General features: G+C 33.6%; 2 protein-coding genes across 3 annotated transcripts in view; one reads left to right on the forward strand and one right to left on the reverse strand.

The window, feature by feature from the left end:
- Positions 1-14,640, forward strand: part of LOC129748498 (uncharacterized) — a 279,431-nt gene that overhangs the window by 22,802 nt on the left and 241,989 nt on the right. The window lies entirely within an intron of this gene.
- On the reverse strand, positions 11,946-14,282 carry LOC129741589 (uncharacterized). The gene is made up of 4 exons (XM_055733327.1): positions 13,341-14,282; positions 12,843-13,021; positions 12,398-12,571; positions 11,946-12,057 (listed from the first exon to the last, which is right to left on the reverse strand). The coding sequence occupies exons 1-4, from the start codon at positions 14,280-14,282 to the stop codon at positions 11,946-11,948; spliced, it is 1,407 nt and encodes a 468-aa protein (XP_055589302.1).

Genomic DNA, 14,640 nt, shown 5'->3' on the forward strand with positions numbered 1-14,640 from the left:
TTATTTACTGAAACTTGATCTCTAAATTTGTTTTTCAAGATCTGGAATTTGTACTCTGTTTTTAAAGCTTCATAATGACTTAAATAATGTCAAAATTTATGGAAGCTCTTTATCTTAAACTTACATGGGAGCTCCCTTATCTTTTCCAAATTTGTCCCCCACTGCTTGAAGAAGGTAGGCTGATTTACCCGGCTCGAGTTTACATAAATTTGTAATTGAGAGAAAAAGATTTGCATATTGGAATTTATTGCATATTGTACATTATGGTGATAGAATTTTGAAAACCGATCAAAAGCGTGAATCGGGACAGTTTTTTGAGTATGTTCCTTATATTCTGTATTATGAGCACTTCCAGCTCCTGATTAGCTTTAGATGGTGTATTTTTTGGTGTTGAAAAAATAAGCCATTGGAATTTTCGAAAAAAAAAAACGATGAAAAGGATTCTTAAAAACCTTTTTCAAACAGCTATTTTCACTATTCTCGCCCTTCGAAGTAGTTTGAATATCTATCCTTTTTGTGCCAAAATTATGTTGAAAAAATGTTTTGCCATATGCCGAACTCGTGGACATGAGACATTACAGCTTGATGTTTTCCCAAACAGCACTTGACATTGTATGAAAATTATCGATTTTCTACAGTGCCAATTCCTTTTTTTAAATAAATTTATTCAAGAAAAAAAAATAATAATATTTAAAAAAATATCAGCTGCATCACTTAATTAATTTTCAGCGATTATTATTTTCTCTTTGAAAGTCAAATACTCAAAAACGTTGGCAAAAACAAATTTCTAAGTTAACATTTGTCCCGTTTATTGGGGCAAGTGTAAACGCAAAGCTTATTTTCAGATGCGTCAGAAGTAACAATTTCTAGAAGAAAACATATTTTTTTAATTTTTTTGTAACAGAGAAAAAATTGAATGTTTGAACATGCTCTAGTGTTCCGAGAATGAAAATTCTTTCGGAGAATGAATTCCCTCACTTTTGGTCAATAAAAATCAGTTCATTTCACTGATACCTTTCACTTATGCACACGTCAGTCCTATGTTATCTAATTTAAAGAAAAGGCTCTTGATCAGTTCATGTGTCGGATCGGATTTTTTGATTTTCTTTAAATTTAAATGGCGCTTGATAAAACTTCAGTTAAGTACATTTTTACATGTTCAACAAAATAATTCTATAGAAAACATCTTATTCACATTTCTGTTATCAATATGATTCAAAAATAACCTTGTAGGCAAAATGGGTTAAAGAAATGTAAATTCTTTACTTTCTGTATTTTTTTCAACTGTCCGCAAAGTCATTTAGCGTCAGATCAAAATTTATATTTTTTAGACAACAAATACTACCTGCATTAACACGAACTGAATATGGAAGTATTTTTGAAAATCTTTCAATTGGTTATGATTCGATTGATAAAATACCAATCCGTGTCACATCTAGGCGTCATTTATTTCCACGTGCTGTGTACAATAAAGCAAGAAAAAACACATCTAGGTTGCATATCGCCCCCATGTGCATAAGAAATTTAGGTAGGTAGTTGATTGAGAAACAGGCGCCTAATTGTTAATTTTTTCCAGCGTTCAATGAACCGTATGTTTTAGTTACTATCCACTTGCGACGACCTTTGTTTGATCATAGAGACAACAAAAACAAACCCCTCAAAGAAAAGAAAATCTCTAAAAATGGATGCCATGACTTTTCAATTTCAGATTTTGGCAAAAATGTAGGTATATGTTTTATTCGATCGGCAAAATGTCAATCTGGATCACATCTAGGCGTCATTCATAACCATGTGCTGTACAAATGTGTAGAAATAAAATCACATCAAGGCTTCATATCGCCACCCCTTGCATTGAAAATATGCTTGGTTGAGAAATACGCGCTAAAATATTCCCACTGATCAGTATGCTATGTCATGGTTACTATCCTCTCTCGACGTTGGCTCGCGACGCCTCGACCTTGGAAACGAAAAACAAACCGCCCAAAGGAAAAAAAATCTCGAGAAAATGGATGCCATGACTTTAATTTGTTTCGAAAAAATACAAATTTTGTATGGAAGCCCCCTCTCCCTTAAGGGGGGGGGTAGGGTCTAACGGGTATAAAAAAACACCATTTTCACGATTTTTTTCTAGAGGTATCGTTTAAACAAATGTATTCAAATTTTTTGCATTATACAAAGCATTGTTAAAAGAACATTTAGTAATTTTTTCGTAGAAAAATATTGAAAAATGAGCCGGTGACGGAGTATTTTCGAGGATGCCGTTTAGAAAACAGGATTTGCGGTGGACACTGTATCTCAGCACAGAATCATCTGAAGTCAAAAAATCCGAGCAAAATATTTTTAATAGATGTTTTTCTGGACCCCAACGTTTTTATTTAACTAAAAAATATTTTTATGAAATTTTTGTGGCTGTTTGAAGTAAAAACTACGATTTTTCACTTAAAAATACGCCATTTTTCACCTCTAAAATCTCCCCAAAGTAAAAAAATGAAAAAAGAAAAACGTTGGGGTCTGGTATTTTATATGTAGAAAATATGTTCCAAATTTGAAAAGAATCGGATAAGTAGTTTTCAAATGACGATGTCCACGGACTTTAAAAATGTGCTTTCGAAAAAAACGCGTTTGAAGTTTCTGCTCTTGCTTTCTTGCAGTATTAGATAGGAGGAGGTAAAGGCCTATAACTTCTACAGTTTTGCTTCAATTGACTTGAAAATTTGACACAACATTCTTGAAATGTTTTACAATAAGAAAATAAAAAAAATAAAAAAATCGATTTTTTGAAAGTGTTAGACCCTACCCCCCCCTTAAGTCGGAGCGGTTTGTAACTATTACAGAAACCATCTCCGACCCCAAAAACCCTCAGATGCCAAGTTTCACGATGATCGGTTCTGTAGTTTTCGAGTCTATAGGGAACAGACAGACAGACAAACATTCATTTTTATATATATAGATGAACACAAAATTTCAAAGTTGTACATAATTTTACATTAACTATCGTACATGAATTTACAACTTATGAGTTATTCTTTGGGTGTAGCACACTCACAGGAAAGCAGTTACGAAATATCTCATATTTGGTCCTCAAAGTTCCGATTCCGAATTTAAAGTAAAAATTTCCAAATTATATCTTAAAAATTGTTTGGCATTTAAAAAAAAAATCTTTTCATATTCCGAAATGGTGTGTTTCCCAATGCTGATCTAAACTGAAATTCAAGAACAATAAACTGGATACCGAATCCAAAATCTGATCACACATCGAATTTAAGTTGAATCACAAAGTCTATGAATGATTCTAACCTAAACTTTACTAAAACTTTTATGAAATTTTTTTACTTATGTATGAATTATTCATTAAAATCATGAAGAGAAACACTAGAATTTTTTCTATTGACACACATCAGTCAATTTTGAATAATATTAAAGCTTCCAAAAATTGTTCTAGATCAAAAGGATAAAATTTGCAAATTCGGTCGAAGAAAACGTCATTCTCAATTTAATTATTGTTTGATTTTGCAAATCAAGTGAAAAAAAAAGGGCTAAATCAAGTCAATTGGGCAAGATTAGTCTTATCTTATTGAAATTCGATATTCGGTCCTAAGTTTCTTTCAACACAAGAGATTTTTTGAAAAACCGTAGTAGAATTGTGGATCTGGGAAAAAATTTCAATGTTTAGCATTAATTTTTAATCGAGTTTATTATTCCGGAATCATTTAGATCGTTTATCAAAATTTTATTGAAAATTTTGAAATTAAGAGTTTAGAGGAGCAAATTGAGAAGCATATTGAAGGTTTCTACTCGTTTATCAACTTTGTCCTAGACTGCAAAACGATTTGACTTTTTTTTTTACGAAACATCAAAGATTCCAATGATTCGTATTTTGCAGAATTGAAAAAAAAATTGACAAAAAGAAAATTTTTACAATTTTTTCTCAGAATTCAAAAGAACATGCGGTACTCGGGAAAGTTGGTCTTTGAATTCGAAAATGTATTTTCAAATCATTGTAATATTGTATTGTTTTTCCAAAAAGTGCACAAATTTATTTGAAGAACTTTTAACTATTTCCATAAGCTTGATCTTGATCTTAAGAACTGAAACATACAGAGAGAAAGTTATCATTTTTCAAACTTTCTGCACCTCGAAAAAGTTTAGCCTTGTGTAATGGAAAAATTTCTATTACAAACTGTACTTCAAGCATTAAAATTTTTAATCAAGCACAAATACTGGTTTTAAGTGAAAAAATCAAATTCAGTAGCTTTCAAGAAGCTTTCAGCTAAAAGAAATGGATTAGAACTGGTGCAGCGATGTCTAATGGTCAAAATAAATCACGCCATAGTTTGCGATGTTCCAATTGCTCACTTAAACTGTTGTCTCATAAATTATCGAAACAACATGGCTTAATTGCTCTCTTCCGAGCTTCAAGTGGCACAACGACAACAGTTACGAGCGGCCACATCAAATCACATCCATCCATTAACTTCTTCAACCCACTCCCGAGGCAAACCCGCTTCACTCTACTCTACTCTTCTCTATCTAACTAGCTGAGCTGCTACTCGTCTTAGGCGAAAAACCAAGAGCTTCTCTTCTTCTTGGATCCTTCAACCCGATAATGCATTCCAAAAGCCCCCCCCAGATCAGCAATTACCAGTACGCCACATATTCGCCGGAATAGTGAAGCTGATTCCGAAAACTAGTGCGCGATTTATTGTTTTCCAAACTCACATTATCCAAATAATTTATATCGCAGCAGGAAATTTACTTTCGATATATTCCGATCCAAATCCTCATACACATATCGTCCGTAAGCAAAACGCCATCCAGACTGCGGCCAGCCGGCAGAAACCGATTTCTCCATGGATAAAAATTGATTTCAAAAATTAGATTCCCAGCACCCAGATTTGGCGCCACATCAATTATTCTCTGGTGCTGAATTTATGTGGATTTATCGAAAATGTTCGGCAATCCACCGAAATCAGTCCAATTCTCGGGCGATGGGATTGCGGGATTCGAGTGGCTGGAGTCGAAATTTTTGGAGGGTTATCCCTGGAGGAGGCAAAAAATCCCATCTGATCCGTTTTACCGCTTGTGAAGCGTACACTAAATTGATGAATTATTTAAATGAATCACTCTAATCTGCTAAATAGAACTTGCCCGGTAACGAACTTAGCAAGGTTAGTGAGAGACATTAAATCTAGTTGCGATTTACATCGCTCGTTTGTTGTTTTATATTTCGTCTGTGGACAGACTTAGATTATCGTGTATTTTGCCATTGAGGATACAACAATCGACAATTGAAAGATGACTTTTTGTTATTGGAATATAAGCAAGTGATATTTATAACCACGTTTAAAAGCAATGCCGAGCTCTATAATCCTAATTGACACCTTTATGATTTTTTTTTCTGAGAAATCATTTAAATTAATTGGAATTGATGTGTTGTTTACAGATTAAACCATTCCATTAAGATTTTTTAAAGTTCAAAGTATAATTCAAAAAATCAGAAAAAATAAATTATGAGTATTGTCTAACTATCGCTTTTCACAAAGTTAATTCGCATTGTCAATTGAGATTGAACATTCTGAAATTGGAAGTACATATGCAAGGGATAATGAGGATACTTGATCCCTGGGGATACTTGATTCCTTCACTATATTTCGAAACCAGAATGTTTTGCAAATATCAAATATTCTAGAAAAATGTGTCAAATAGAACAAAACAAGAATGCTGTTATCTCAATAAATTTCAAAAAATTTATTTTTCGAGATATTGAACTATGTTTGAACATTTTTACAAAATGTGATTTGAAGATCTTTTTTATCACTTTAAAATGTTTTCCAGGTGAAAAACTTATAATAAAATATTTTTTCCAATATTTCAATCGTTCTTCATAATCCCATATTTTCAAAGCAAAAGTAAACTCTTATTTTTTTTCTGGAAAAAGTTTTCTTAAATGTATGTTGTGGGTTTAATTGATCCCTAGAGTCCAAAAAGATGTATTTCTCTTCTGAATGGATCGTGATCATGGGTTATCACGAAATTACTAGAATTTATCCAAAAACTAATATTTATCCAGTAATAAAGTGTTGAATAGGACTCAATGCAGCATCATGTTAAATCTAGAAAATAATTTTGGAATTCACTTTTTCTGATACTTACAAACTGTGAAATGAAAATTTGGATTTTGCTAAATTTTTGCCTAAGGTCAGGGCACCCTGACTTAAGGATCAAGTCTCCTTGAGTAAAGGATCAAGTATCCTTTAATTTAAAAAATATCACAATTTATTACATCTCACGAAAATGCTTCAAGTTCATCTATGTATTCATGAATCGTTCTCACTTTTTGAGCATATAAACTCGAAATTACACGCTGTCAGAAAATGCAAAAGACGGCGAGTTGTTAAATTTTTCCAAAAAGATATGATGAACTTCAGAAAAGGGAATCCAGTATCCTCATTCTCCGCTACTAAAAATGGTTTTCCAAAATTCGGTTTCCGATAGAATCTAATCTAAATATTCGGTGCTCACATTTATCTTTTGTTTGTAGTCTTCAAACGCACGCACATTACTTCTTCATAAACTCAATAGATTCATAATTCTGAGTTCAGGGCTCTTAATTAAGATTTTTTTTAGTGTTTAAAAAATTGACTTTCGTTTCAGAACTCATGCAATGAATTAAGACTGAGAACTGACAATTTAGAAATCATTTCTTCAGTAGTTCAGTTTCAGAGTCAATATTTCATATCACCTTGATCATTTCCATAGGACATCTATTGAAAATTAAAAAAAACCCAATTTTTTTGTCATGAAAATTAGTTTAATTTTATGTCAATTCACTTAATAATTTTGATTCTTTATAGTTGCCAAATTCTAAAATATCTTAAAGTCTCATTTTATGTAGAGCCTTCGAGCCTTGAAGTCGACAATCAAAATTGTGATGAAAATTTTCGTTATTGAGCATTCATAATATCTTCATAGACCAAGAACCGACTAATGGGGGGGTTAGTGACTACTTTGTACTACGATATTTTTGCTTAATCAATGCAAAAATAATAAAAATAAAAGTTAATCTTTTATACTATTGGATTCTTCAATTTTAGGTTCTTTACATAAACAGAATTTCGTATTACAGTAGTTTTTCGATTTTATCACGGTCAAAAAAAATTTTACCGTGAATATGGCGAAACCGTGAATTTGGCGAAACTAAAAATTAATATGGAAAAAGTATTTTAATTGTCTTTAATCGATAATTTATAATGTTTTCAGTAGTGCAAACGTTTTGTATCGATAAATTTTGATCATAAGATTTAATTATCAAAGATTACTAAACACAAAGGATCGATTTCAGTTCAAAATACTCTTCTCTATTAAAATTATAAGATTTTTTCTTGAAATAAAACCATTTATAATATTCAGTTGATAATCTTCATCTGATTAAAGTAAATTATTTAGTTTTTATGGAAATTTAACAGTCGTTATCTATTAATTCTATTTAAAAAAAAGAGTTCAAAGAAAAATGCACCAAAAAAATTTCTTCTGGAAATTTCAAATTTCAATATTTTAATCTTCACACCTTTGATTAACTAAAAAGTTAACCTTTTCAAAATTTGTTTTGAAATTTGTGCAACTTAGACTTCGAAAATTGTGTTTATCGATATGTGCTTTATGGGCAGATCCTTTGTCCTTTGTTTTTCATATGTAGAAAAACAGAAAATTTAATTCTTTTTACATATTTTAAGGCAAAGCTTGAAGAATTTCATTTTGATCTTCAAAATTATCTATTCAGACAATACTAAAGGCTGTCCAATCGGGATTACGCACACCACCCTTTCAAATAAACAAATTCAACATAAAAATCAAAGACACTTATCTCTTTTCAAAAATGCTAAAATTCACCCACATCTTTATATAATTCGCATAATCAAAAAAGTTAACTTTTTTAGAGCGCCCAATCAAGCACAAATAACAACACTAGCATTAGCTCGACGTTAAAATACTTATTTCGATTGTTCCGTGTGTTTTTTAAAATTCCAAATGATGATTTTAAACTTTTCAAACAGCTAGAATAAGCAGTTATATGGCAATTTCATTGAATTGAATACTTATATACCAATACATAAACCATAAAAAATATCATGAACAAAGACGCTCACGCTTTTGAACGAAAATTAAGGTCTTGGAAATGGTTTCTGAACGATTTCTTTAAAGCGTGATAAAATCGAAACATTAACCGTGATAAAATCGAGCGTGAATTTGGCGAGTATTGATAAAGTCGAATAGTGATAAAATCGAGAAACTACTGTAAGCAGAAACTTTTAAAAATACATTCTTAAATCTTTGAAATGGTAAGCTAAGTTATTCATTGAACGAACCCTTTTGTAGAAAAAGAAATCTTTGAATTGACTCCTCACTGGCGAACCTAGCTCCTCATTTGATTTTAGCATAGAAAAAGCTTTTTTTCCCAGAAATCTTTCAAAGGAATTGACATTTTCAAAAGTTAAAATAATAGATTCAAATTTTGTCGTTCAAATCTGATTCTAGTAAATTCATTCCAAAATTAAGATTTAAGTTTGAAATTTGGCTTTTGAAAAAACTGCAACCAAAAAAACTACACAAAAATATGGAATTCCCTACAATTTGTTTACAGGATGATAACAGAGAATATTTTTCATCGAAAATCATTTCTACAATTAAAACCCTGTAGATGATATTAAGAAAAATGAAAATCGCATTTTCCTTAACAAATGACAAAACTTATTCGAATTTTACATTAAATTTGTTATTTTTTGCTAAATTTTGTTTTCAAAATGACTTGATGAAGAATATGATATTTTTAATTTAGACAATCAAAATTATTATATATATATTTATCTCTTACAAGATAAATTCTCCAACGAAAAAATTATTTTGATAATTTTATTTTGATTGTGAAACTCATTAACGAGTTGAATTCAAATGAACATTTTGATTTTTTATTCTAAGTTTTAAGTCTGCACCTGAACTTTTGTAGTTCGATTTGGAATTTCAATGCGATTTCTGAAATATAAAAAAAAAACTATTACTGAATTTTGATTCCAAATCAGCATTTCCATTACAAGCCAAGAATCGAAATTTGTTTTAGACTCTCAAGCATGAACCTATAATTTCAATTCTGATGTGTTGGGTTTCAATCAGAATTTATGTTTTTATTATAACTTCCATACGACTTGCAAATTAAAAATGAAATGTGAAATTAAAAAAATATGAGTAGGATTCAAGTTTTCAATTCTGGATCGCCAGTTTAAAGCTATAAAATGTTTGGATTTTGCAAAAAAATAATTTTTCAACAAGCAAGAAAATTTTGTAAAACTGAATTTCAGAACCGGGGATTCATTTTCGAGGTTTTGGCATTGTCTCTGAGTTAAGATTGTTATTTATGAATAACCTTACTCAATGATCAAAATATGATTGAGAATTTAAAATTTTGAGTGTTTTTCGCTTGTTTTTCTGGACCACCAGGATGTGTCGTATTGCATTTTTTTTTAATTTTCAAGAACCCTGCAATTTGAAAACTGTCCATTTCGGTCAAAATGAATAACAGAATTTGAACAGATTTTTAAAATGTGGTTTAGGTACCAGGTTTTTATTTAATAAGTGTATGGAAAATACCAAAAATTAGTTTGGAGAATGTCTTTTTTTTTGTTTGTCTTCATTGTTTTGTCTCACGCGATGCTAATGAAATTCCAATCTATGTAATTTTCGTGAAAATTTACTGGCTACAACTCTGCCGAAGACAGATAAGCGGGAGAAGTTGCGAGAAAATTATAGTTCTAATGTAGTAGAGTTATGATGTCCCAAACAGAGCTTGTTTTGTTATATCAGAATTTGATTTGTTACAGAATAATAAAAAGAATAATAAAAATATTCATTTAAAAAAACATAATGTTCATTAAAAAAATAAACCAATACAGAGTAGGTATCATATCATCAAGCCGATCCTACATAAAAGGAAAAGTTTTTGGCGGTATCGAGAATTGCCAAAATTGAGACATCTATGCAAATTTGGGTGGTGGCTATGGGTTTAAATTAGAAATATTTGTTTTGAAGAGCACATCAAAATCGTTACTCAAACCTATCTCATCTAGATATTTATACAGACTCCGTTCGTTTTAGCAACATTCGATTTTGGGAATTATAGCAGCATCCGACTTTGGCACATGTACCAAAATCGAACGGTCTTTAGAAACAAAACAACATTATTTTTTACAGCGTTTTTGCTGTAATAGGACCAATATAATTTATAAAAACACCATACATATGTTTTTGCGTTCTTGCATGGTGATAAATTGCAGTAACAAAACCTAATTTAATTTATTTTATATGAAACAATTTTTTTTAAACACAGAAGATCTTGAAAAAAAAAAACTTCCCTAAACAACCAGCCTGCATCGATATATGTATGCAGAATCAGTACAAAAATATACATCTACATTCTAACGGGCTCAAGTAGAGCAGTAGGCAAAGTCATGCAGCTGGTAGGATAGGATGGGATTGGAAAAGTGATGAGCTTGGATCTCGTCTCTTATCGACATTTATTTTTTTGCATACAACTCCTATAAGATTTTTTTTGTTTTATCCTGGATGAAACATAATTTTGTTTAAATTATTGCAACGGATCTCTTGATTAGTTTCTTTCTAGTATTTATTTTATTTGGAGTCTTTGACCGTGAAGTCATACAGACTTAAAGTCTTAAAATTAAAAATTAACCTAAGTAACATACATGTATTTTTTAAAAATTAAGTTAAATCACGGATTGCACGTTTAAACATCGAATTTGATACGTTAAAGTCGAACAGGTGGGAAACTTCGTTGAAAGCATGACAGCATCGATGTAGTGGATGATTTTGGCCAAAACTCGTTCTGCTTCTTGGTAGCCAGAGAAAATTTTTAAGGCGTAGTTGTCGAGCTGGAGCGTGCAAATTGAGAGAATGCAGCAGTTGCGGGCAACCAATAACGTTTGTTAAGATGTTTTACACGAAGATCCGTTGCAAGTACGTCCTCCTTTTACTCAAAGACGTCAGTGACAGAAGACCACATCTCTCGGAATAGGGTGGTAAACGTACAGAATCTCGCCAGGGCAATCTTCGTAATTCATAGCGAAGAAATTTTTTCTGGACCCTCTCTATTCTTTCGATGTGAACGGATTGGTAAGGTACCCAAACAGGTGCAGCATATTCCAGTACACTTCGTACTAAAGAGCAGAATACTGTTTTAAGAGCATAGGGGTCTTCAAAACTCAGTGTATTTCGGTGAAGAAATTCGTATAAGGCAAACGCTTTTGCTATGGTTGTCGAGATATGCTGTGCGAACGAGAGCTTTTGATCGAAAGTAACTCCGAGATCTTTTATCGTTGAAACTCTTTCTAAGGTGGAGTCCCTGAGCGAATATTCGTATACAATTGATGCCTTAGTCCTGAAAAAACTTATGCATTTACACTTTCCGACATTCACTTCCATCCCATGCGTATCACACCATAATAATAATTTGTTCATATCTTCCTGAAGCGCAATGCAGTCCACTATCGAGTCAATGACTCTGTAAATTTTAAGGTCATCGGCGTACAGTAGTTTAGTCGAGTTGAGGTAGATAGCTATGTCGTTTATGAAAAGCACAAAGATAAGTGGCCCTAGGTGAGTACCTTGTGGAACACCGGATGGCATGTCGAATACTGTAGAGTGTGTTCTTCGGATGTTTACGTAACTTTGGAGTTTTACCAGGTAGGAATGCAGCCATTTTAATATCCATGAAGGAAAACCGTAGCGTTCGAGCTTTGTTGTTGCTATGCTGTGTTGTACTTTGTTGAAAGCCTTAGCGAAATCGATATACATTGAATCAACTTGCTTTTTTTTATTTGTTGCGGTGTGCAGTTCATTTACATAGCACATCAGATTTGTCAGCGTTGATTTTTTCTTTACAAATCCGTGCTGGTATTCGGTGAGTATTGGTTTAGCTGCTGAATATAGCCTTTCGTATATCGAGGATTTTGGAAAAGCAGCACTATATTGATATGGGCCGGTAGTTCTCTACACGGTGAGAGTTTCCAGATTTAAGGATTGGAGATACTGAAGCAGTTTTCCAGTGGCTGGGAAAAGCACATTCAGAAATCGATCTGTTGAAAATTATACGTAGCGGTACGGCAAGAGATGCTGCGATTTTTGATACCAACGACGATGGAATCCCATCAAGACCGGGCCCTTTCGACGGATCAAGCTTACTCAAAGCAATAAACACCTCCTCAATAGGTGATGGAAGCACTGACGAATTTGGGTGATGGTTTTGCATTAGTGGAAGTGGGATGCAGCTATAATTTCACCCAACTTTTGACAGTTCTAAATGGGTTTTCTTAAGGAGAGAAAGAATAACTTTTCGATTCCATCGCCCATAGTGAAATCAGGCTGTGGCAGCCTAATGTTGTAGGTAGGCAAAGATTCGAAGTAGGCGTCGTCACAGTTCAAGGTTTGCGGACTATACACACTGCTGAAAAATTCGGCAAACAAATCAGCTGGCTGACGCTCTAGCAGTTCCCGATGTGCGTTCCTGGAACGTGACAGATGAAGGAACAGTGTTTGTGAGGCGGCGGCTATTGATATACTTCCAAAAAGAAGAGGGATCTTGCTTTATACCACGTTCAATATTCTGGATGTTTCGCTCAAAGGTGGAATTGCGCAGAGCTGAATATTCGTTCTCTAGTCTCAATTGCTGTCTGGTGCGTTTGAAGCTGCATGGACAGCGCGTTTTGAAGCAATTCAACGTCGGTTCGTTCGTTATGCTCTTCGTGAGCTACCTTGGGAGAATCCATTAAATTTACCTCCATACGCACATCGATGTGCCCTGCTTGGTCTTCATACGCTGTCGGATCGTCGTTCCATCGGTCAATCGATGTTCGTGGCAAAGATTCTTCGGAACGAAATTAACTGCTCCTGGATACTCTCTCGCTGCAATATTTATGCTCCAGAAAGAACCCTGCGCAATAGGAATTGGCTCTCTCTGGAACCAAGAAGCACGCGATATGGCAGCAATGACCCTCTCCGTTCCGCGAAATTATGCTTTTTACGTTATTTTAATGTCTTCGACTTCAATGTATCCATTTCAACTTTTAGACGCCGCATTGAATCTGACTTGAGTGACCAACTAAGAACTTAGGAATAGTATCATGTTATGTACAAATAATATTAAGTAGATCATTAAGACACCTACATGTGTCAGATGATTTTATATTAAATAAACAATAAACAATAAACAACAATAGGAGTGCTTTATTAGTATCCGTTTTGCTTCGGAAGTAGCGTATGCGAGCTTTTCGGACCAAATTGCGGTTTGTGCGCAGTTCGGAGTTCCACCAGGGAAGTTTATAGGGCTTGCGGTGGGTGGATCGTTTATGGGGCGTGTGCTCGCGTAATACGCTCCAAAGCTGACTGTAAAAGGCAGATACCGCATCATCGACATTCAGATCTTCAAAGGCTGATTGCCAATCTGTCTCGTCTGATAATTCAGCAACCATTTCGATGTTGCAGTGCGGGAAGTCTAAATTTTGACGGAGAGGGCTACCCGTGTCCATAGGCTCATCGGAACTATACTCAAGGAGTAAAATTGAAGGATGATGATGACGGTCAGTGTTTAAAATAGCTTTTGGTGGGTGCACGAGTTCAGCTTGGTCGGGTCTGTTTATAAAAATGAGGTTAAGAACTCTACCGTTAACGTTTACGAGGGAACACATCTGTGATAACCCGGAAGCTATTGTCGATTCGATCACAGCGAGTTCCTGTTCTGTGGAAGCATTTACTGGCAAAAATCCATTAGCATCCTCGTCGTAGCTCCAATGCAAATTCGGTACATTGTAATCCCCAGCTACAACAACGAAGTCTTGAAAGGTTGCAGTATTCAGGATATAGTCAAGAGCGGACATGTGCGATGCATACAAAGAAGTTTCGCTAGTGGGCCTGAAGTAGACACAAAACAAGTATACAGAACGATGTTGAAGCTTTATGCGCACAATAACTTGTTCGAGGCTGTCGCAATCAGGTCCTGTTACGGATACCGCATCGATGCCGTGTCGGACCGCAATCAATACACCACCACCACGTCTAAAATGACTATTATTAGAATTTCTATCACAGTGGTAAATGTTATGGGTTAAAGCTAACTCGGAGTTGGAAATGTCATCTTTCAGCCACGTCTCAGTAATCATCACAATGTCGTATTCGGCTGTCGCGAGGGCTAACAGGAACTCGTTGGTTTTAGTTCGCATGCCGCCAGCATTTTGATAATATACGGAAAGCTGAAAGACTTTGTTCCTGTTCTGTAGAATGATATAAATAACAAAAGGGTGCTCCTATATAATTTTTTTTTTTTTTAACTCGAAAAATGATCGAACAATTGGGCATAGAAGGATTTGGGTACGAGAATTGTATTCATAATAATTTAACAGGGGAAGTCTGAAATATTTTTTTAATTACTTTAATCAAGTAAATGGAACCAAATTTTGCTTTGGAGAGGAATTTTATTCATGTAAAATAATTAGTTTGGCAGAATTTTAAAAATTGATGTATAAATAAATACAGAATCTCAATTCTAGGTAAGAAATAATGATTAGATAGCAAATTTAA

Source organism: Uranotaenia lowii, chromosome 2 (assembly GCF_029784155.1).
Source record: "Uranotaenia lowii strain MFRU-FL chromosome 2, ASM2978415v1, whole genome shotgun sequence".
In the NCBI taxonomy this organism is placed as follows: Eukaryota; Metazoa; Arthropoda; class Insecta; order Diptera; family Culicidae; genus Uranotaenia; species Uranotaenia lowii.

Excerpts from the sequence above, each read along its gene's own strand:
- LOC129741589 (XM_055733327.1), bottom strand. The coding sequence starts at position 14,282 with ATGCGAACTAAAACCAACGAGTTCCTGTTAGCCCTCGCGACAGCCGAA. Across the intron at positions 12,572-12,842 it reads ACATCGATGTGCGTATGGAG|GAACGCACATCGGGAACTGC; the intron begins GTAAATTTAATG and ends GTCACGTTCCAG. Across the intron at positions 12,058-12,397 it reads ATGGGCGATGGAATCGAAAA|AGAACTACCGGCCCATATCA; the intron begins GTTATTCTTTCT and ends CTCACCGTGTAG.